The following is a 24,187-nucleotide window of genomic DNA, read 5'->3' as shown; positions in this document are numbered from 1 at the left end:
AATGACACATGATTTCTGGCTCTGTTGCAGTTCTGGTTCATATATGAACAAATCATCCACTCCAGTCAAAATTTGGGAGGAGTAGTAATTCTTTTCTCCCACCACTGTAATTGGTCAGTGGAAAAAAAAGAATCTTTTATTTAAAAGATATGTAGCTGCTGTCTTAACTAAACTTGGTTTGGCATTCTGATGCCATTGAACTAAAATGAGGAAAGTGTCACATTTGGCTTTGTGACAGTTTCCAAGGTATTTGTAAAGCTGTAACATCCAAACAAGCACCTCTGCAGTGGGAACAATAAAGTTCAGTTTGATTTCAGACTCTGCTGTTTAAATTATGAAGAAAATGTTGATTCATGGAATAGAAATTATAAGAAGCTGCCTTCCCACAAACAGGTATTGCTGGAGAAAATATTGCATTACCATTTCTGATGGCAAGGTCAAGAGATCTCATTCCAGGGCTTAGTGTTCAGCTTAATGTTACTCTGACGGGACCTTTGACATCTATCTGTGACCAGCAGTTACTGACAGGCTGGTAACTGTGCACCCCAAAACACTTCTGTGTCTATTTATGTAAGGAAGGAAAAGCAGATCGCGTTGAGATTTCCTATTTTTACACTTTGTGCATATCGCATTTACTGCTTGGAGAATCCTGTGTACTATGCCCACATCTTTTTCAATTAGCTGGGTGAGATCGGTGGTGGCTGTTCTGATATCTTTTATAATGTACAGGCAATCTTTGTGTATTATTTGTTGTCTTGCATTGTTACCATGCCTATTTTAAAGATGGGGAAACTGAGGCAGAAAGGAGATCAGTTGTCCCAAACCTCAGTTTTTAATTTATGCTCATCAACACGCTCCATCTGCAGTCAGGAATTCTTGAGTATGTCCACTGTGTGATTGTTTCACCCACCTCCCACAGCTTCGTTAAGCTGGTTTAATTGCTCCTGAGTGTGCTGTTCATGGGATCACAGCTGGAGTCTGGTTGACTGGCTTAACCCAGACACCTTTCAGATAGCCAAAATTAAATGAAATGAATCCTGTGCCATGTCAGCAGAGGTGAAACTAGAGCACATCAGATAATTCCTCTTGACCATATCAGTGGCAGCATGTAGTGAATAATCCTGATGGGACTTGAGCCTTCTCTAAAGGGTTCAAGAGGAATGAAGGGGTGAAAATAAATATTCATTATGCAAATACCTGCAGGAATATGTTTGTAGCCTCAGGTACCATAAAATAAGCACATCTCCTCAATAGTAGGTTCTCATGGTGGGGACATGTCCTGGTGTCATTTCCTTTTGAAATTGATTCCCCAATCCCAAAAGCTGGTTCTGTGCAAATTAGTAAAACAAAGATCCCAAACAATTTCACTCTTGGGAGACAAAGTTATAGCTTCTGAGTGGGGGTAGCATAAAATTCAAGAGCAGGACAGATACCTAGATGAAAGAGACTGCAGGGAATATCCAAACCTGTGTGACAAGCTGAGCTCTCCATAACTCATAAAGAATTTGAACAATTTTGGTGATGTTTTTACCCTTCTTCCGGGTGAAAATAAGAAGCTGTGTGTTAGTCTTCATTGTCCAGGAGCTGTGAAGGGCAGAAGTGTGGGTTTGTATCCAGCACTGAAGATTTAAGCCTACAAAATGTTTGTTGAAGACTCTCTGGTTGTGTTGACAGTTTTAATCTTGTGTAGAAATCACGTCTGTTCAGCTGTGCAAGTATTGGACATCAAAGTTTGGACTTGATCTGGGATGATAAAGATTCTGTGATCTTTGTATAGAGCAGCCTCAAAGCATCTTCCCTCCATTCTCTTGCTTTTCCATCTCTCATCAATGTTTTATGGAGGTTTATTAAGCAAGTTGAATTTTTAGTCCAGCGTAAGCTGTTTTGGCCTTTCCACCCTGCTGTAACTTACTACTCTGGTTTGTTTCCTTCCCTTGCACAGCTCCCAAAAAACCTCCCACCCAACCCCCAGGTGACCCTGTGGTGAAAAATAAAACAGAAACCTCAGTGACACTGGCATGGTCCCCTCCGAGGATGGACCGGCCCGTTCCCCTCGACGGATACATCGTGGAGCGCAAGAAACTCACCGGCTTCACCTGGGTGAGGTGCCACGAGTCCCACGTCCCCGGCCCCGAGCTCACCGTCAGCAACCTGTCAGAGGAGGCCGACTACCAGTTCAGAGTGTCTGCAGTCAATGCCTACGGACAGAGCCCCTTCCTGGAATTCCCTGGGAGCCTGCACCTCGGTGAGCACGAAACCGCCACAGAATGGGGTGGTCGGGCACGCGGGTGCCTGGAAAACGTTTCCCGTGGCTTTGAGGATGGAGCAATAGCCCAGCAAATCCTCTTTGCTTTCACTGCTGGTTCTCCTGCCTCACATCAACCGCTGACCTTCTATTGAATTTCTCAAAGAGCCAGATGTGAGGGTTCAATAGTTTTGAGGGTGTCCAGCACCTGACAGAAAATGGCTTCAATAATGAGTGAGGTGGCATGGTCGAGTGTGGCTTGAAAAGGCAAAAAAGTTTTAATAAAATAAGAAAGTAATACAAAACAAAGTAACAAAGCCATTCACAGTGTAGGGACAGGTCCCACACACCTGCTACTACACCCCAAAAATGCACTGAGAAACCTTGTGCTCTCCCTTAAGTAGTGAAAAATTTAGGTGGGTTTTTCTGGCAATCAGCCCAATAGAGAATATCTACATTTCTCAGGAACAGGTAAAGAGACCTATCAGTGTTTTTGTCTTGGCATTGAGCCAATTACTGTCAGGACAGCAAAGAAGTTTTTGGTTTCTTTACCTTGTAAGAACAGCAAAGGCTGAGTCTTAAACCTTTCCCTGTATGGAAACCCCTGCAGGGGTGTGGGGTGCACTCCTACAACCTTCAGCAAAGGGAGGAAGGAAAAAGTCCAGAACCACCCCAGTGGTGGTGGTTGGGTTTCTGTGGTAGAGCTGTGGGTGTGTTTATGTTCCAATATCCCACATCAGGCTGTGGGAGAGGCAGAGCTCCCTGCTGTGGACCTTAAACCTGTAAATGTTCCTTCTGCACCTGCAATGAAAAGAAAAATTGAGATGGCCTTCTAGTACAATATTCAGTATATAGACACGAGATATCAATATTGCACCTAGAGAATATTTATGGGTGATTATCCCATCATGAAAATCAAATTCCAGCCAGTCTCTCTTTAATCTAAGAGTTTCTAGGAGAAATCCAGGGGGTTTTGCTCTATTTCGAGGGTGCCAATGTGCCCGTAGAATCATTGAGTGCAATGGGATTGCCTCTTCCTTTGAATCATTGCACTAGAAAATATCTGTACAGATACTGAAGACCCACACAAACTTTGATCATACTGTGTCTTGTGATTGTGTCATCCTTGTCCCTCACTGTCTGAACATGCCTGTATTGTCCTAGAATATCTAAAACTGACTCGTAGGGATCTCTAGAAGTCCTTACTTCTGAAATCTAAGAATAATATTGGTTATTCAATAAGCAACACACTTGTAGGGGACTTAGGTGTTTCTGGCTTATGCCTTTGTACATTTTAGGGATAAAAAAAATCAGTAAAATACGCCTGTTTTTCTCGACCTGCAAAAACAGGACTCTAGAGTTCAGATACCTGGAGATAAAGGAAACAAATCCTTTAGACCAACCATGCTTTTCCTTCAGTGCATGAGAGTTGTGTAAGGCTGCAATAATTTATTCTCACCTCTTGTTTACCCTGACAATTTGGTTCCTAAGATGAGGTATCCTCCAGCATGGCAGCCTTGTTCTCAGAGGTGTTGTTCTATTGTGTTTTGTTCTTTCTTGTGTGTTGTAGAACCCATCCTGGCTGTGAAAAACCCCCTGACAACAGCTGAAGTCGCACCTGGAGGGGATGCCCTGTTCACTGTTGATCTGACCAAGACGTGTTCTGGCACTTGGTACCTGAATGGCAAAGTCTTACAGGAGAGTGAGACCTACATCATTAACAGAACCCAAACCACTCACACCCTGCTCATAAAAAATGTCACCAAGAAAGATGATGGGGCAGAAGTGAAATTTGTTGCCAATGACGTTGAGACCAGCACCAAGATGAGAGTGAGAGGTATTTATTGTCATTGCTGCTCATTCTTCTCCCAGTCAAGGGCTGGTTGGTGAGACTTGAGGATTAAAACTGGGGCTGGAGGCTTTCCTTGGTCTGTGGGTCTGAAATTGTGTCATGTCATTAATGTGTGTCCTGGTAATGACCTCACATGACAGCTCAGAGTGAGTTGGTCTGGCCAGCTGGTTGTATCTGAACTGGATTGCTTCACATCAGCTCACAAATTTCTGTCAAATTTCTGTCATTCACAGCCATCTGTCACTGGATTCTGTCATCAAATCTGTCACTAATTCACCTTAAAGTTGTAATTTCTGCTCTAGGTTTGACCAGTCTCTTTGACTGTAATAATCTTTCAAAAGTAAAAGAGCTTTCATTACTAACAAAGCTTTGCTTGTAGGTTTTTTAGTCTGCCATGTGTGGGATATACAAGTTAGGATGCTGGAACTTAATTTAGGATCAAGGTTTCCTCTATAAAATGTCAGTAATATCTGTACCTACCACATTGCTAGGCAAAACATAAAGAATTCGTAATGAATCCTTTATTCTGTAAAGATGTGTTTGGTTTGGGAGAAGATCTCTGCAGAAGCATGTTTAGAGTATTTTATCAGTAGGAAAAAAAAGTGTTTTTTTTCTTCTTGGTGATTCTGGCAATAAAAACAAATCAAGTTTTCTGAACTGGGGAAGAATGCACAGTATTGACGTGAGTGTGAGGGCAGCAACAGGATCTAATACCTTCAGAGATCTCACAGTCTACAGCAGACCTGTGTCAGGGATAAATTATCATGATATAACTCAGAATAACAAAGCCTCTTGTCCTGGCAGGAGCTGCAGTGAGATTCACCAACAAGAGCAAAGACGTAGAAAAAGTCTCAGCTCGGCTGCGGGAGGAAGCCAAGCTCCAGGCTGAGCTTTCAGACACAGAGGCCACCGTGAAGTGGATGAAAGATGGGAAGGAGCTCAAGGCCAGTGAAAAATACGAGTTCCAGACTGTGGGGAAGAGGCGCGTCCTGAAAATCCGCAGCGCTGCCGAGGAGGACGCGGGAGTCTACGAGTGTGTCTGTGAGGGGGATAAAATGATTTATCAGCTCTCAGTGAAAGGTAAGGGACTGCTCTGCACTGATGGTGCTCGCCCTGAACCCATGGAGCCATCAAGGCACACCAAGGGAGTGCTCCAGAGGGAGCCTGGTAACTGCCCATTGACATCCAGCCTTGATAGTGGGGTCCCAGGGCAGAACTGGGGAGCAAATACAGCCACTGGCAAGGTGGTAAGAGCTGTGCTTTCACTCCAGCTGGCATCTTGATATTCCAGGGAATTTGGTGGGATTTCGTGAGGGTGAGTGGTGGGTAGGGGAAATGCTCTTGAGGTGAAGAGATCCAGCCCCAGGGGCAGGACGTGACACAGCATCCCATGTCTGTCCCACACTCGTTGTGTTACATCAGACAAGCACTGAAGAGAGTCTTCAGCTCTGATTAAGGTTCTGATTGTACAAGATCATCTTGGCATTGTGTGATGTGATTTGGGGTTTTTTGGTTGGTTTTTTTGGGGTTTTTTTTGTTGTTGTTTTTCATTTGGGGGGATTGTTTTTTGGGGTTTTTTGGGTTTTTTTTGGTTGTTTTGGTTTTGGTTTTTTGTTTGTTTTTTTTGGTTTTTGTTTTTTTGGTTTTTGTTTTTTGGTTTTTGGTTTTTGGGTTTTGGGTTTTTTTTGTTGTTTTGTTTTTGGGGTTTTGTTTGTTTGTTTTTTTGTTTTTTGTTTTGTTGGGTTTTTTTAAATTATTATCTGTTTGAGGATTATTTTGTTCCTTTCTGTCAATACTGTGGTGCATAAGAGTCAACCTTTCCAGGGTACACCAGATGGCTTAACCCCTTCCTGTTTACAAGGCCTTCAGATGTGCAGAAAAACAGCAAATTGACACTTTATTTTGATATTTCTTGAACCAGCACTGTTTCACAGCTGCCCTATATATATAATTTTTTTTCTTTTTTGCTGTTCTTTCTTTCATTGCAGTCTCCACTTTTACCCTGAAACCAATATCATTAAACCTCCTTCTTGCAAACCTTCCCATCTGTGCAAGATTGTATGAACTAGAGCAGAGCTGTCTCTGCCTTGAAGGGAACCAGGTTTTGCCTAAACCCCCAGTCTATCCCCAGACTGTTCCTCACATGGATCATCAGATGTCTGCTGAGGTTCAGAGCACACAGCCTTGCTCCAGGCCAGTCCAGCCTGTTGTCAGACTGTCACCAAAAGTGAGGGAACAACAAAAACCCTCCAACAACACTTTTTAGTGTTAGAGAATCAATGCAGCACTTTATTTCTGGCCAGGATGTGCAACAGAAATAATTTCATCCACACATTGCCCGGGTCGTGCAGAGAAAATCATTCCATCACACATGATGTGTACTAGATTTTTCACATACTTATACAGTCAAAACCCAGAGAAATTATTTGGCTCAATGTTCATTGGTCCCAAATTATGCAGTTCTTAATATTTGGATTCCTATTAGTTATTTATCCCTTTGCCTTCAATGCTAATTAGATTCTCATTCTTTGTTATTGATCTTTCCTGAGACCAGGTGTCTCCCACCATGCCAGGGGTGATGTCTGGACTTGATTTTCATTAATGGTCATTAATAGTTGTTATCTTTTTTATATCTTTTATGCTATCCCCAGTCTGTTGAGATGTTAAGCTTATCAGGCCTTGAGTGGTGATACAGTCCTTTGAGAATAATGTTCAATTCCTTTCCCCCTGGGCAAAGGAGAACAAAACGCCTGACTAAAGTTATAAAAAAAAAAAATAAACTTTGTATCCTTTCCAAAAATACTGAGGGGATTTCAGCACCTGTTATTCTTTGAACTGGCAAGTTCACTCTGTAAAGCCATTTGATTTCCATGTTTCATCCCACAGCTCACCCTCACCTTCCTCCCATCCATGATCACATTGTTTCTGCATGGAGTAAGTCTGAGGTGTTTCACCATCATGTTCTGCTGGCACCTCACCCTCCTTGGTTTCTGTAGAAACAACAAAGCCTGAGAATATCATGGGGTTTTTTTCCATTTGACAACTTGTTTGGTTGTTTCAAAGAGCAAACATGACACAGCTGAAAAAAATTTAAAATGTGACTAAATATATATATATATAGGAATTTCTGTCTACAATTGGTACCTGCTCTTAATTTTGATTTTTTTCTGTCTTGCTCTGCCTCTTTAGCATCATTTTTTATGCTGACAGTTCTACCCACATTTAATTGAATTACTTGATGGATGTCCACCTATATTTTTCATTGTGGTTAGACTATCACATGAGTAATCAGTGTTATTATTTTAAAACCTGCATTGCCAAGCTGTGACTTTGTAGCATTTCCAGCAATTTAAATATCTGCTGTTTACAGCTTGGTTCCTGGAGGATCTCCTTTGGTACCCTCACATCCTTGTGGCATGAGCTTCCAAAACTCTGTATCAACATTTCACCTCCTGTCATCCACACCTTTTATCAGCCACGGGGAGCTGGGGAACCATTTGAGGAGCAGGTCAGCTGTAAATGGCACGTGGGCATCATGTGGCTGCCAGGGGCCACTGAGCCAGGCCATGGCCACTGTGTCACTGCCAGGGCCTCCTGCCCACACCAGCCAGAAATGCACTTGTCATTTGTCACCGCAGTCCCTGCACTGCCCTGAGCTCCATGTGCCAGGCACCCTCTGACACATGACCTCCCGTGGTGACAAGGGACATCTGAGACGTCTCTTTCGGGCTGCTCTGGTGGTATTTTTCACTCTGGTTTTCTGAGGAAGGGAAAGGTGAATGAATGAACTCATTTCCCTCTTCTTCCTTCCACAACTCTGAACCTTTGGACTGAGTTTCAGTCATGATGGAGAAGGAATGTCTTAGCAGTGCTTTCCCCTTTTCCCCTTTTCCCCTTTTCCCCTTTTCCCCTTTTCCCCTTTTCCCCTTTTCCCCTTTTCCCCTTTTCCCCTTTTCCCCTTTTCCCCTTTCCCCCTTTCCCCTTTTCCCCTTTTCCCCTTTTCCCCTTTTCCCCTTTTCCCCTTTTCCCCTTTTCCCCTTTTCCCCTTTCCCCTTTTCCCCTTTTCCCCTTTTCCCCTTTTCCCCTTTTCCCCTTTCCCCCTTTTCCCCTTTTCCCCTTTTCCCCTTTTCCCCTTTTCCCCTTTTCTCCTTTCCCCATTCTCCTTTCCCCATTCCCCATTCCCCTTTCCCCATTCCCCATTCCCCATTCCCCATTCCCCATTCCCCATTCCCCATTCCCCATTCCCCATTCCCCTTTCCCCTTTCCCCTTTCCCCTTTCCCCATTCCCCTTTCCCCATTCCCCTTTCCCCTTTCCCCTTTCCCCTTTCCCCTTTCCCCTTTCCCCTTTCCCATTTCTCCTTTCCCCTTTCCCCTTTCCCCCAGAGGTCAATGGGACTGTGGTTTCAGTTTGGATATTGGTGGGGGTCTGAATATTTTGCTTCGAGGCAATTGGTGACTCAATTATTTCACTCCATGTTAAAATGATGCCAGATTTATTGTTCATTTTCTATGCTCCAGTTAATTTCCAGGAATAAATTTCTTTTCATTTTGGTCCTGGGAGATATCCATATAGATTATTAATTTTATGTAATTTAATTTATCTAGGTTATATTTTAATCTCTTCTAGAGTCAATTTATTTGACAGGTTGTTACAATATAATGATTCCTTATATCATTATATATATGATATATATATATATCCTTCCTGGCTTTACCTCCAGTTTATTTCTTTCCTCACCTCTCTTTAAAATATTTTTAAAAAGCTCTGTTTCCTGGGGCTTCTTCTCCTTATCTCAGCCTCTTGTGCTGTCTATGTCCTCTGCTTTTTGGACACAGGATAATCAGATATAGTTGGAAATTTATCTGCTTCTGCTTTGGAATCTAGTAATTAGATCCATAATTAAATAAATGGATTTGGTGTTACAATAAATGAGTGCCTCCTGTAGATGTCAAAGTGTTGTGCACAGAGTTCTTTACCTGAGCTGTGTCCATGTTTTGTTTCAGCACTTGCAAACTTTGTAAACAAAGAGAGAACTGGAGGAGTTGTCAAGGCCATCGCTGGGAAACAGGCAGAGTTTGTGTCCGAGACCTCCGAGGCCAACATCATGGTGAAGTGGTACAAAGATGGGAAGGAACTCACAGCCAGCAAGAAATTCACCGTGGAAGACAAAGGAAAACTGCACAAGCTTGTGGCTTTGGCTGTGACAAAGGAAGATGAGGGAACTTACACCTGCAAAATCGGGGATGACACCCTTACCTTTGATTTAAAAGTCTCAGGTAAGTTTGTGCTGCAAGCACGGGATCAGAGTCTGTGTGAGAACACAGGATTTTGTTCTCTAGACTTGTCCTACCTTCAAATTTGACATATTTTTGGGCCAATTTACTCAACACTTTCAAAGATTCTGACCCTTGCTCTGAGTAACCCTTGTTGTGATCCTGATCAAGGTATGGACAAATAATATAATGATGCTGTGATTGATTTGAGTCAGCTCAAGCTTTTTCTGGGGCTGGAGCACAACCCAAACATGATGCTGGCTAAACAGCTGGCAGCCACATCTGGCCTTTAATCTTTTAGTTTAGTGTGCACGTCATCTCGGGACCACCTCTGTCAGGGGTTCAAAGTCTTGCTCTGTGCCCTCCTCTGACAAGTTTAACTCCTGATTTTGTGAGTTGAACATCTCCTGCTGTTCCCAAAGGACGCTGTGGTGTCAGAGGTCACTCCCTGTGGTACTGTAAGCCACTCCATCAGTCTGTGCCACGTGCCCATCACACAGAGCACGTGGTTGTCAGGCCAAGCCCAGAGGAGAAATGCTTGTCACCACTGCATTCCAGCCCAGGATGGAGCCAGAGTGTAAAATGACACAAGAATTCATCGGTGAAACTCAATATCTGTGAAATTCAGCTGATTCCAGTTGCATGTTTGTGGGAACTTTTCTTCCAAATGGGGTTTTCTGGCTTGTGCCCAGAGTCTAATTTTTAACCTGGTCCTAAATTTAAGATTGAAGCTCTCTTGAAAGCTTCTCTTGGCATGTCTGCAATACAATACAATTCAAGAGAAGTCACCACTAAGTGCTTGTGACCTGTAACAGAATATCCAGGTTACTGTGATGCTGTCCATGAGCTAACTAAGGACTCAGCAAAGCTGATTAATTTAGGACAGCTCTTGTCTTGAGGGATTCCTGCAGGATTTAGTGAGCTGGAGGGAGTGCTTCCAGCTGGTGTTTGCTCAGGCATTCCCTCTGCATCTCACCTCCAGTTCTCTTCTGAGAATCCAACGTCATGCAATTTCTCTTGGAGTGTAATTTCCAGTCCCTGATTTTACCCATTGAAAAACTGGTATGAAAGAGCCAACCAGGCTCTGCCCAAACCAACACTTGAAAAAGCAGTTTGTGCAGTCTGATTTATACTGCCTGATTGGAGCTGTCTCAGATGGATTTTAGAAGTGTCCTGGTTGTGCCTTTGTCTGAACATCAGGTACAGAGGATTGCCTGAGCTTGGTATGAAGTTTTTGCTGGCCATGGGCGGGTTGGGTGAACCTCACCTGTGACCTCTGAGACAAAACATCACATGGCTGAGGCAGAGAAAACTGCTAAATCATAGAATCACAGAAAGGTTTGGGTTGGAAGGGCCCTTAAAGCCCATCCAGTGCCACCCTTGCCATGGGCAGGGACATCTTCCACTGTCCCAGGTTCCTCCAAGCCCTGTCCAGCCTGGCCTTGGACACTTCCAGGGATCCAGGGGCAGCCACAGCTTCTCTGGGCACCCTGTGCCAGGGCCTGCCCACCCTCGCAGGCAAGAATTTATTCTTAATATCCCATTTAACCCTGCCCTCTGGCAGTTTGAAGCTCTCATCCCTTGTCCCATCCCCACAAACATTTTGGTGAGCAAGGATTGAGTTACAACCTGTTAACAACACCTTAGCCAGGGCAGCTTCCTCCTTGTTTCGTGTGTCACCATAAAGATTTTCCAGAGTGCTGGGAAGCAGCACTGCACAGTCAGGGGGTGGTCTCAGGGCAGGGAATCAATCTGCCTTGAGGATAATGAGTTACCCAACAGCCCTGAACAGCAGGATTCTGGAGGGACTCTCCTCCTTTGGTCAGCTAATTGTTGAACAGCAGGTGAGTCCTAACAAATTTTAATTAAGTGCTAGCCTGACATGGCAATTGTCAGTGGTGTACGCAGTGACTGAAAGCAACAGTTGCTGCTGAAAGAAATGCAATACTGAGCTGAGGGTGGCTGTGAGTGACAGCCCTCAGCCTGCTCTTCAGGCCAGGGCTGCCCTGGTGGAAGGAAGGCTCTGAAATACCTGACATGCCCATCAAATATTGCTCCTTAGCTTAGGGACAGGGTGTGTCGAGGAGATTTGCTCACATTTTATGCCTACGTCTCTCAGTCACTTAATTGGCTTCACTTTTACCTTTACAAAGACGCTTGCAAAGACTGCTAGTTGATAAAAATATTGTATTATTGCTGCCTACATGACAAACACCCTGTGTTTGCACAGCTCCTATCTGTGCTGTCAGCAGGGTTTGAGCTGAGCTATCCATGCAGGAACCTCAGCTGAGTTGTGTGAGCAGTTCTGAGTCCTCTATGGGGGAGATCAGTTTCAGCCAAAAGATATAAGATTATTGACTCCTATAGTCATAGAAACAAGGAATGGTTTGGATTGGAAAGGGCCTTAAAAAACATTTCCTTCCAACCCCCTGCCATGGGCAGGGATGCCTTCCACTAGACCAGGTTGCTCAGAGCTTTTTCCTAACTTGAAATTGGAGAATATTTTGTCAATGAGATTCTCCCATGGAGAAGAATTAATCCAGTAGGACTGATACCATGAACAAAGAGCTGCAGGAATGGGCTCAGAAACATTTATAAAAGGCTTCTCATCACCTCTAACTAGATTTTCTGAGACTTCCCAGGTCTTTTCAAGCTGTTTCTTCCCTCAGACATCAACACATATCCCCCAGAGCTTGCTAGACATGGGAATCAAGGAGTGGTAAATGAAGTGTGAGCAACTTAAGGGCGTCTCAGTTTGATTTGAAACTTCCAGGAGGATGTAGGGCAGATGAAGGGGATTCCACTGTAATCGAGAGCAATTATCTGAAGCTCAGAGGGGTTTGCACCATCTGTCAGAGAAGCTTCAATTGTGTGTGACAATGGAACAGCAATCAATAATCCCTGTATCCTAAATTTGTGCAGATAAATATGCACCAAGGATAAGCTCTTTTCTCTTCTCCACTCCAGATGAAGCTGTTACTTTTGTCAACAAGCCCAAAACGACTCCAGAAGTGTCAGTGAGTCCTTCTGAAAGCCTGGAGCTGGTGTGTGAGGTGTCAGCTGCGGGCGGGGCCGTGGTGTGGAGGAAGGATCAGGCTGAGCTGAAGCAGGACCAGAGGACAACAATTGTCAGCCAGGGGACACAACGCAAGCTCATCATCAAGAAGGTGACACAGCAAGACCAAGGAAGCTACACCTGTGAAACGAAGGACGACAAAGCAACATTCCAAGTCAAAGTCAGAGGTGAGAAAACGCCAGGAATTCCAAATGCAAAGGCAGAGCCCGTTTTGAGTGGTGTCTTCCATCCAGAGGATCATCTCACAAGCTCCCCAGGGTGAAAGATCTTAGCCATTGTACTCAATTTTTCTGAGCAGCTTTCATAATATTTTATACATGGTTCTGCCTCCATGACTGGTTGTGATGACAAAAAAAAAAACAAAAACAAAAACAAACCATAGGAGAGGATGGAAATTCCTTCTCCTCTCACAATTAGCTGACATGTCCGCAGAAAAACTCCCATGGGAAATAGTGTGAGGCCGTAGCAGAGGGATGGATAAAGGAGAAGGGGAAGTGTTTGAAGAGCTCTGATTAGATCCCATCCCTTAAATGTTGGATGGCCCTTGGAGCAACGTGGTCTAGTTGAAGGTGTCCCTGCCCACAGCAGTTGGGGTTTTGTGATGATCTTTAGGGTCCCTTCCAACAAACTATTCCATGATTCCATGATTAGATGGAGAACATTGGAATTGTCCCAAATAGGCAGAAAAAGAGCAATGGTTCCTGGACATGAGGATACAGGTGCTGTTCCCTTCTGATTCACTGAAATCTTGGAGAGACAAAGAGAGAAGAGGGAGGAGGGTTCAGGCCATGCAAGTTAGTGCTGCAAGTCCTACAGTTAAATATCTCAAAACTGTGAGTTTTTAACATTACCCCAGATTCCCATAAAGTTCCCATTCCTGTTCACCTCATAGTAAGACAGGGATGAAGGTGCTTTCTTGCACTAATGGCCCATCATGATATATTACCTGTTGGGGCAAGTACAGTGAAATAGGAGGAACTTGATTAAACACCAGAGACAACGACTGCAAAAAGCCGTGTGTGACTGTTGGGCTTTCCTTACAGAGACAGAGGTTGTGTTTACAAACAAGGAGAAGGTGCAGAAAGAGGTGAAGGCTGCACTGTCACAAAATGCCACGCTGAGCTGCGAGGTGGCCCAGGAGAAAACAGAGGTGAAGTGGTACAAGGATGGGAAACTCATCACCTCCAGCAAGAAGTTCAAGGTGGAGTCGCAGGGCAAATCGCGTCGCCTGGTGGTGGGTGAGGTGGAGAAGAAGGATGCAGGGGAGTACACCTGTGAGGCTGCTGGCCAAAAACTCACCTTCAGGATGGTCGTTACAGGTGGGAGATTGTTCATTCTCATCACAGAAAGGTCCCTTACTACCAAAAAATGTACCACACTTTGGGCTCCAGTGTCTTTAGGTGCAACCTAAAACTTCATTGAGTAGTGATGGAGATCAGCCACCCATCCACTGTCACACTGATGCTGGCAGCTGGACATGTTCATCCATGGGATGAATCCCCTTCAGTGCCCCTTGGTGTTTTCTGATTTCCCAGTAATGAAAAGATAGACAAGTCTCCATTCCATTGTCATTTATAGGGATAAATGACAGATATGTAGGAAAAACAAGTCTGGAAGAAGTAGGGAAACAGGTCTCCTAGAATGAGCAGGGCTTCCATATAGGTCCCAGTGGCAAATGAGGTCTGGAATTTATTTGTCCATTACATTACGGGACAAAGCACTGGATTTCTTGTAGAGGTGGGAATAAGCTGAAATCCTGAGGCACTGGATCATTTTTCTCAGACATGGCTGATGTGTTGTCCTCAGGCATGACAAAGGCCCACATCCTATCTGAGTATTAAAAAATATCAGAAATATGGAAGTTACTGTGTTTATTATTTGCATTTGATCACTTTGGGTAGCATCAACTTATGTGTGATTTTAAAATTGCTTCTCCCACTCCACAGAAGCAGAGGATGCATTTGTCAACAAGGAGAAGGTGCAGAAAGAGGTGAAGGCTGCACTGTCAGAAAATGCCACGCTGAGCTGTGAGGTGGCCCAGGAGAAAACAGAGGTGAAGTGGTACAAGGATGGGAAACTCATCACCTCCAGCAAGAAGTTCAAGGTGGAGTCCCAGGGCAGATCTCGTCGCCTGGTGGTGGGTGAGGTGGAGAAGAAGGATGCAGGGGAGTACACCTGTGAGGCTGCTGGCCAAAAACTCACCTTCAGGATCGATGTCACAGGTGAGAGACAGATTTTGGGTTGCATTTCATTGGCTTTTCTTTGTATCTGGGTGTTTCCCCCCATTTTCTCTGACACAGTATTAGAAATGCTGTTAAAGTACTTTCTGGTGCTGGTCTGAGCTGCTGTTTCAATGAGGTTGTGTAGGGACTGGGCAGATCTGCAGTTGACCTGTGGATATCCTGATGTCAGCTCCTCACCTCCCTGTGTGTCTCCTTCAGCTGAGGAAGTGAACAAGACTTCTCAATAGCAGACACTGTGATAAAAAATCTCTTCCAGTTTGATCACCAGTGCTGGTATTCCTCCTCCTGTTACGGGTATTCTTCCATGAAAATCACTGTTTTCCTTCCTCGTTTTTTCAAGTGTTAGGACAAGAGTGAATGGTCTCAAGTTGCACCAGAGGTTTAGGTTGGATATCAGAAAGAAATTCTTAACCCCAAAGGTTGTCAGATATTGGAACGGGCTGTCCAGGGAAGTGGTGGAGTCCCCATCCCTGGAAGGATTTAAAAGCTGCATGGATGTGGCACTTGGGGACATGGTCAGTAAAGGACCTGGTAGTGCTCGGGAGACAGTTGGACTCAATGATCTTCCAAGTTTTTTCCAGCCTAAATAATTCTGTGATTTCTTTGGTCTCCGTATATTTTACAAAATATTTGTTGAATTTTGTCTCAGGCTCCAGCTACGTTCTGAGTGGTCATTTCTGAATTGGATGTTATGTTTGGTTGTTTGTTTTAATATTCATAGCACTCCACTGTCTTTACAGCCAAATCCTTCTTTTTTAATCTTAAAATTCTTGTCTCATATGCAGAGATGATCAGAACAGGGAAGCAATTTTCACCTCTGTTTTCTTATAGCACCAAAGAGAGGTTTGGCATTTTATCAGATTTGTAGAGGAACAACTGGGTTGGGAATCTATTGACTCAGCTCTGTGGGGTACCCAGGTTGTGAGCTGGGGCATTTTGGCTCTTTTTCATTCTTTGTGTAGCTCATTCTTTGGCTGAGGGAGCCGCCAGTTTCAGAGGAGGATGGATAAGGAATAGATTTGAGAGGTGTCTTCCAGAGAAAATAAAATGTGGACATTGATAGACCATCATAAACACATAATAAATTCAGTTGGAAGGGACCTTAAATATCACCTTATTCCCACCCCTGCCATGGGCAGGGAGACCTCCCACCATCCCAGGTTGCTCCAAGCCCCATCCAGCCTGGCTTGGAACACTGCCAGGGATGGGGCAGCCACAGCTTCTCCGGGCAAAATTGTAATAAACCAAATTCATTGTTCGCTGCTGACATTGGTTCATACATTACAGAGGTGTAATTACAGAAAACAGAAATGTAGTGGTTTACACGTGAATTTCTCTCTCTGAGGGAGCTGTCTGCCTCAGAAAGCAAAGATTTCCAGCTCTCCTTCCAGCAGGGTGACCTCATGGTGGCACAGGGTAATGTGACCCCATGCCCTGTGCTCTCAGCCTGCCTTAGCTACCGTTGCTGTATTTCTCAGGGGAACAACTGTAACACAACGTGCAAGTCCAGCACTGGCTGGAAAATGATCCAGTGTGAAAGTCAGGGGGGATTATGCGTACTCAGAGTGGTTGGCTCTTCTGCAGAAGAAATCCTTCTCTTACTAGTTTATCCCAAAGTGCAGCGGATTTCTGGGTCTTAATTTACCCTGGTGCCATGGCACTTGGAAAGCTTTTCAGGGTTCCTGTGCTCCAGGGCTCCACTGGCACACAAAGCCTTCCCTGTTTAAGGACAGGTTGAAGGTTAGATGCTCAGTGCTGGGTTTTGGGATGCCACTGTAGTTTTTGGCTTAATATAAAAAATCAGCTGCTGCACACCTCGGGACTGAGTTGGACATGTAGAAAAAAGCTGATTGTGAAACCTCAGTATTTCAGGATTCAGGGTATGCAGTGAAATCCATATTTTAAATCAGTGAAAGTTTTGTGTCCTGAAAATATTCTTCCTCATTTTCACTGAAACTTCAATAACCACTTTAATTTAAGGTTGGAAATGTCATCTTCACTGAATACTTGCTTAAATTTAAAACAAGTTTCTAAGAGAAATTATCAACTGGTGTTAATCACTTTGGAAGCTGATTAAAAGTTTTAGTCACACTTCCTATCAGTATAAAAATGGTTTTTATAAAAGGTCAAGAATGAAAAAGACGAGTGAGATGGGTCTGGAATATTCCTGCCCTGCTAACCTGACATTTTAAATACAGCCCTCATCGACACAGACTTGTTTTAATACCTATTGAATACACTCTGCATAATCACACTCAAAGTTGTAAATGGGAGTGTGTATAAAAACATTTATATTTTTGCAATCAGTTTTGAATGCAAAGCTTGGTGTGTTACAAGCTCTTTCAGATGTCAAAATGCTGCTGGCATGGTCCCTTTGAGGACCTTTGCATCAGCCAGCATAGACCAAGGGCCTCCTAAATGACAATGGCATCTCCTCACACCCCTTCTACAGCCAACATAAACAGAGGAGCTCAAATTCCGAGCCCTTAAGCTGGATTCCTGCTCCGTGTTACTCACTGCAGGACACCTCTCTTTCCATGGACTGTGCAGTATTCATAGCAAGGCTGTGACGTGGCCCAGGACCACGTGTGGTGCCGCTGTCAGCAGTGGAGGAACTCGACCTGACTTACCCCTTCTCCTCACCCTGCCAGGCAGCTGCTGCCACTCAGAGCTCAGCCGTGATGGAGACAGGAGAAAGTCACCCAGGAGGAGCCCAGGATGGCGCCAGGAGGCTGCAGGGAGGGACTGGGGAGAGGAAGGCAGTAGCACAGGGCATGGAAGCAGGTCAGCATCCCCAACAGCCTCCCAGGTCACGGAATCACTGAGGTTGGAAAAGTCCTCCCAGGCCATTGAGTCCAAGCTGTGCCTAACTTTGTCACCCAGCCCAGAGCCCTGAGTGCCACCTCCAGGTGTTCCTTGGACACCTCCAGGGATGGGGGCTCCAAACCTCCCTGGGCAGCTCCTTCCAGTGCCTGACCACCCTTTCCATGGGGAAATCCCTCCTGATGTCCAACCTGAGCCTTCCCTGGCACAGCCTGAGGCTGTTTCCTCTCATCCTGTCTGTTGTTCTCTGGGAGCAGAGCCTGACTTCCCCAGGGCTGCACCCTCCTGGCAGGAGACCAGTTTGCTGGAAAACCACTGATTTTTTAGGAAATGAAAATGCATTTCAAATTTTATATGCTAGTTCCATGGGTAATGTTCGTGAAGTACTTTTTCATATTGAGAACTGTGTCATTGTCCTCTCTTAAGGATTGGGTTACAGGGTATTTTCTGAACAACCAATTTCGATCCAAAATACCTGGTAAAATCTTCTAAATATTGTGATAGTGGAGCTGGCAACTCTCCACTGTGCTATATTTGGCTCATTCTAAATGTGGAGAGTAGAAATATAAAGACACAAGAGAAAATTCTATCTTTATATTAATGATAAGAAATTAGAAAATGCGGTGGTTGAGCTGCTCATGAGGACAAGTGAGAGAGGGAGGATAATTACATGGACTATATTTTGAGGGCACATTGCTTTATTTATGGGATAAAAAGAAATGAGAGAGAGATGATAATTACATGGACTATATTTTGAGGGCACATTGCTTTATTTATGGGATAAATGGAAATGAGAGAGGGATGATAATTACATGGACCATATTTTGAGGGTACGTTGCTTTATTTATGTGATAAGTAGAACTGCAAAGCTGTGTTGCTTACAAGCATTTAATATTGAATTATTTATGTTGGAAAAGACCTTTAAGATCATCTTGTCCAATGGTGAAACCAACTCTGCCAAGTCCAAGATCCTGGAGAGCATCTACACCTCACGCAAGCAAGGACATCTTGATACAAGATATTTATACCTTATATATTTTTCCCCTTATGTTTCCCTATTTCAGAGGCAGAAGATGCCTTTGTCCACAAAGAGAAGGTGCAGAAAGAGGTGAAGGCTGCACTGTCCCAAAATGCCACGCTGAGCTGCGAGGTGGCCCAGGAGAAAACAGAGGTGAAGTGGTACAAGGATGGGAAACTCATCACCTCCAGCAAGAAGTTCAAGGTGGAGTCGCAGGGCAAATCGCGTCGCCTGGTGGTGGGTGAGGTGGAGAAGAAGGATGCAGGGGAGTACACCTGTGAGGCTGCTGGCCAAAAACTCACCTTCAGGATCGACGTCCCAGGTAGGGACCGTTATTTAGCCCAGCTTTCCTATTTCTAAAATATTTGGAAATATTACTATTATTCTATATATTCTATGTAAAACATTAGAATATCTTTAAGACACAGAATTCAATCCTTGAAAACCTTTAGGAGGCTACCCATCTGTGTAGGAACAGGCCCATAGAAAGGAAAGTATTGATTGCACTTCTCCATCCCTATGTTAATGAAATTAAAAGAACTCTGCAATGCAGCTGATTTTCAGTGAATTTCAAAGCAGGGTCATGATGCAGAATTACAGGAAATCTGGCCAGTGTCTTTACTCACCAAAATAAAACAGAGAAAAACTCACCAAAAAATCCAGTTTGAACAGTGCTACTAATACTCTGGATTTCTCTCTCTTTCCAGAGCCAGAGGTTGTGTTTACCAACAAGGAGAAGGTGCAGAAAGAGGTGAAGGCTGCACTGTCAGAAAATGCCACACTGAGCTGCGAGGTGGCCCAGGAGAAAACAGAGGTGAAGTGGTACAAGGATGGGAAACTCATCACCTCCAGCAAGAAGTTCAAGGTGGAGTCGCAGGGCAAATGCCGTCGCCTGGTGGTGGGTGAGGTGGAGAAGAAGGATGCAGGGGAGTACACCTGTGAGGCTGCTGGCCAAAAACTCACCTTCAGGATCGATGTCACAGGTAGGGACCGTTATTTAGCCCAGCTTTCCTATTTCTAAAATATTTGGAAATATTACTATTATTCTAAATATTCTATGTAAAACTTTAGAATATCTTTAAGACACAGAATTCAATCCTTGAAAACCTTTAGGGGGCTACCCATCTGTGTAGGAACAGGCCCATAGAAAGGAAAGTATTGATTGCACTTCTCCATCCCCATGTTAATGAAATAAAAAGAACTCTGCAATACAGCTGATTTTCAGTGAATTTCAAAGTAGGGTCATGATGCAGAACTATAGGAAATCTGGCCAGTGTCTACTCACCAAAATAAAACAGATAAAAACTCACCAAAAAATCCAGTTTGAACAGTGCTACTAATACTCTGGATTTCTCTCTCTTTCCAGAGCCAGAGGTTGTGTTTACAAACAAGGAGAAGGTGCAGAAAGAGGTGAAGGCTGCACTGTCACAAAATGCCACGCTGAGCTGCGAGGTGGCCCAGGAGAAAACAGAGGTGAAGTGGTACAAGGATGGGAAACTCATCACCTCCAGCAAGAAGTTCAAGGTGGAGTCGCAGGGCAAATCGCGTCGCCTGGTGGTGGGTGAGGTGGAGAAGAAGGATGCAGGGGAGTACACCTGTGAGGCTGCTGGCCAAAAACTCACCTTCAGGATCGATGTCACAGGTAGGAGAAGGTTCTTTGGCCCATCAGTCTTATTTCTAGTATCTTTTGAAAAATTACCATTATTTTGCAAGTCTTCTTCATATTACGCTTCCAATTTTTGGAGTACATCATTGGCATGGCCTAGGATGGGTACAAATACAAGACCAATTTTCTTCATATATTCTTTGTAAAAAATTTAAAATTCTTAAAGTGGGGGACTGAATCCCTTGAAAATTTTGGAAGATACACATCACGGGAGGGAAAGAGCTGTAAAAAAGAAGGTACTGATTGTGAATGTCCTTATTTCTGTCTTGGTGCAACGAGAACAAATCTGCACCAGAGCTCCTTCTCAGTGCAGGGTCATGGTGGAGAGCCTGCCCAATGTCCATAATCCTTTTCTTTCCCTTGGAAGTGCCCATTTCAGCCTGAAGGGAGTCATGGAAGTCAGGCTTGATATATATTAAGGTGTCAAGAAAATGGCAAGTAAGGAAAGAAGGTGTCATGGAGACTCATTCCAGTTGCATTTCCTTACTGGGGATGTAGAGAGGTAGAATGGATTCAGCTTCCCAACTCCCTCAGCTTCCCAGTCCACTTGTAAGTGGTGTGACTGATGTGTCTTGTGGAGAACAAGGGGATTTCACCGTTTGGATGTGAGATGAGCTGAGCTTTTCCCAAGGTTGCCCTGAGAACAAATAACAAGGTTCTGAACATGTCATTACTGGTCTAGCACCTTTCTCATTTAACAAAATCATCTAAGAAGGAGCAGAAGGAGCTGCTGAGGATCAAAAAAATCAATTTTATGGGACTATAATGAAGCACAGCTCCTTCCTCTAAAAATTTGATAGTTTGCAATTAACTTCAACCAAAACATGTCCTGCCTTGATTGGATCCTCCCAGACAAAGTTTTTATGAACCATCAAGAGATTAGTGCTGTCAAAAACCCCAAAGTAGGCAAAAACCCACCACAAAACCCCCACCATAAGTCCTTTGCATGTTCTTCTGATTAACTTAGATATGCACTGTCATGTCAGAGGGTTTTTTCCCAGTGTTACCTGTAAGCAACGATAAGGAGATTAAGCAACATCGTATTTTGGAGAAACTCTGGATTTTTCTCTCTTTCCAGAGCCAGAAGTTGTGTTTACAAACAAGGAGAAGGTGCAGAAAGAGGTGAAGGCTGCACTGTCACAAAATGCCACGCTGAGCTGCGAGGTGGCCCAGGAGAAAACGGAGGTGAAGTGGTACAAGGATGGGAAACTCATCACCTCCAGCAAGAAGTTCAAGGTGGAGTCGCAGGGCAAATGCCGTCGCCTGGTGGTGGGTGAGGTGGAGAAGAAGGATGCAGGGGAGTACACCTGTGAGGCTGCTGGCCAAAAACTCACCTTCAGGATCGATGTCACAGGTAGGGACCGTTATTTAGCCCAGCTTTCCTATTTCTAAAATATTTAGAAATATTACTATTATTCTAAATATTCTATGTAAAACTTTAGAATATCTTTAAGACACAGAATTCAATCCTTGAAAACCTTTAGGGGGCAACCCATCTGTCTAGGAACAGGCCCATAGAAAGGAGAGTATTGATTACACTTCTCCATCCCCGTGTTGATGAAATAAAAAGAACTCTGCAATGCAGCTGATTTTCAGTGAATTTCAAAGCAGGGTCATGATGCAGAATTACAGAAAATCTGGCCAGTGTCTTTACTCACCAAAATGAAACAGATAAAAACTCACCAAAAAATCCAGTTTGAACAGTGCTACTAATACTCTGGATTTCTCTCTCTTTGCAGAGCCAGAGGTTGTGTTTACCAACAAGGAGAAGGTGCAGAAAGAGGTGAAGGCTGCACTGTCACAAAATGCCACGCTGAGCTGCGAGGTGGCCCAGGAGAAAACAGAGGTGAAGTGGTACAAGGATGGGAAACTCATCACCTCCAGCAAGAAGTTCAAGGTGGAGTCGCAGGGCAAATCGCGTCGCCTGGTGGTGGGTGAGGTGGAGAAGAAGGATGCAGGGGAGTACACCTGTGAGGCTGCTGGCCAAAAACTCACCTTCAGGATCGATGTCACAGGTAGGACAAGGTTCTTAGTGAAAATTCAGTAGAGGCCAATAAAGAAATAATTGAAATAATTATTCCACCATGACTCTCTTGCAATAGTCTGGGGTTTGATGCAGCCTGCAGGGTTCACCTGGTTTTCTGTACTTGGTTGCCTGGATTTGTAGAAATGGGAGTATTTGGCTTTGGCATGGTACAAGTTCTGTCTCATTCTTAGTGGGTCTAATAGTTGCAGTTATAGATACAATAGAAATAAATCATGTTCAGATCCCTTCCATTTCTGGAATCCCAAAGGGTGATTCTTGTACACTGAGCTTCTTGAAAGGGAAGAGACATTAGAGAATCCCTTCTTTGTTAATCTTGCAATCCAATTTTGGAAGAGTTAAAGGCTGGAATATGTTTTGCCATTTGCAGTATCAGCAGCAGCACATATCAAGATGTATTGTAGACATCACTTTTTCTGAATTTGGGTGGTTGTGTGATTGAGACCTCATATTTTTGAGATGTCTTACTATTCCTGCCAGGTGCTAAATGCCCCTTTGCTGTGTAATATTCCAAGAAAATGCTTTATTTTGTCTGAGATCTTAAGTAAAAGGAATTTGTGAGCTTAAAATGATATGCAGGACAGATATTTTTTTAGGAAGTTTGAATGAAATATACTCTTACCTGGTGACTTGCAACTGTAGGGTTGATGTCAAGGCTCCTCTTGGCCCTTTCCATTCCTAGGCTCTTAGTTCCCAATTTTCCAAGTGGAAACTCCATCCCACAGAATGGTAGGAACTGCTCAGTGGTGGCAGTTGGTTTTGGCAAGTGACAACCTAAATATTTTCCAAACTCCTCCGCAGAAATCTGTAAGTTTAATCTCACTTTAACCCCTCAACAATTATTTTCTTCTTTTTCTGTGCCCAGAGCCCAAACCTGCATTTATAAACCAGGAAAAGGTCCAGAAGGAGGTGAAGGCTGTCCTGACAGAAAGTGCCACCCTCATGTGTGAGGTAGCACAGGATGCAACTGAAGTGAAGTGGTACAAGGATGGAAAACTGCTCGTTTCCTCTCGGAAATTCAAGATAGAGACCGTGGGCAAATCCCGGCGCCTGGTGGTAGAGCAGCTGGAGAAGAAGGATGCTGGGGAATACATCTGTGAGGCTGCAGGCCAGAAGCTGACCTTCAAACTGGAACCAACTGGTGAGTGCTCACTTGGTGGTGTGAAGAACCAACCCCTGGGGCTTAGAGGAAAAGTGGATATTCCCCACACAGCGGCAGTGGTGCAGCCACTCTTTCCCCTGCAGCAACCCCAGAGAACCACACAACACATTAATTCTTAAACTAACAGTCTAGAGGTGGGAAATTTGGGCTTTTTGGGGGGTCTGGAAATGCTACATAACTTTTTGTTTATCTCTTTCACACACCATATCATCCGACCTCTTTCAGTGGTGGGGAGCTGAAAGTAGATGTGGGAAGTTTGCAGAGCAGCAGTGGAGCTATGAGAAAGGTGACTCAGCAAACCTGGTCTGCTGCTTGTGCATGCCCCAAAAATGCCTCATTTTGTGGCAAAGGTTGTACAGAATAGAAAGAAGGCCAAGAAGAAAGAACCAGTATCACCAAATGGTTTGGATTGGAAGGAATCTTAATGATTGAGTTCCAGCCCTCCTGCCAGTGAAGCAAATAGAAAACAGGCCAGAAATTCAGTTTATTAATATTTCTTATTAATTTTATCTAAAATCCTAAAAACGGGAAGGGAAATAAAATGATATAGGCATTTTTACTTCTAAGAAACAAGCTTTTTATGGGCAGCAGATACAATATAAATATTTGCATTTCCTTTCCTCTGCTTCTTTTCTGAGCAGAAGCACTGGATTGCCTGAGAGACCATTTTCTTTCTTCCCACTCAGGAAAAGATTATACCAGCCACAAATATTCAGCCATATTCCCTGGATTATTACATGTTTTGGATGAGCTGGTGGTGTGAGTCCTGAAGAGACCACAATGT

At 44.0% G+C, this 24,187-nt stretch overlaps 1 protein-coding gene across 1 annotated transcript in view; it reads left to right on the top strand.

Moving 5' to 3' along the window:
* OBSCN (obscurin, cytoskeletal calmodulin and titin-interacting RhoGEF) overlaps nucleotides 1–24,187 on the top strand; it is a 138,980-nt gene that overhangs the window by 10,262 nt on the left and 104,531 nt on the right. Inside the window, 13 exon segments of the mRNA XM_063392377.1 lie at nucleotides 1,943–2,245; nucleotides 3,816–4,082; nucleotides 4,905–5,177; nucleotides 9,102–9,374; nucleotides 12,339–12,614; nucleotides 13,461–13,766; nucleotides 14,394–14,669; nucleotides 18,578–18,853; nucleotides 19,239–19,514; nucleotides 19,898–20,173; nucleotides 21,276–21,551; nucleotides 21,937–22,212; nucleotides 23,107–23,382. Coding sequence (XP_063248447.1) covers nucleotides 1,943–2,245; nucleotides 3,816–4,082; nucleotides 4,905–5,177; nucleotides 9,102–9,374; nucleotides 12,339–12,614; nucleotides 13,461–13,766; nucleotides 14,394–14,669; nucleotides 18,578–18,853; nucleotides 19,239–19,514; nucleotides 19,898–20,173; nucleotides 21,276–21,551; nucleotides 21,937–22,212; nucleotides 23,107–23,382 — 3,630 coding nt within the window.

Source organism: Prinia subflava, chromosome 1 (assembly GCF_021018805.1).
Source record: "Prinia subflava isolate CZ2003 ecotype Zambia chromosome 1, Cam_Psub_1.2, whole genome shotgun sequence".
Classification (NCBI taxonomy): Eukaryota; Metazoa; Chordata; class Aves; order Passeriformes; family Cisticolidae; genus Prinia; species Prinia subflava.
Note: the sequence above shows the minus strand (reverse complement) of the source record. Positions and strands in the feature narration are given on the sequence as shown.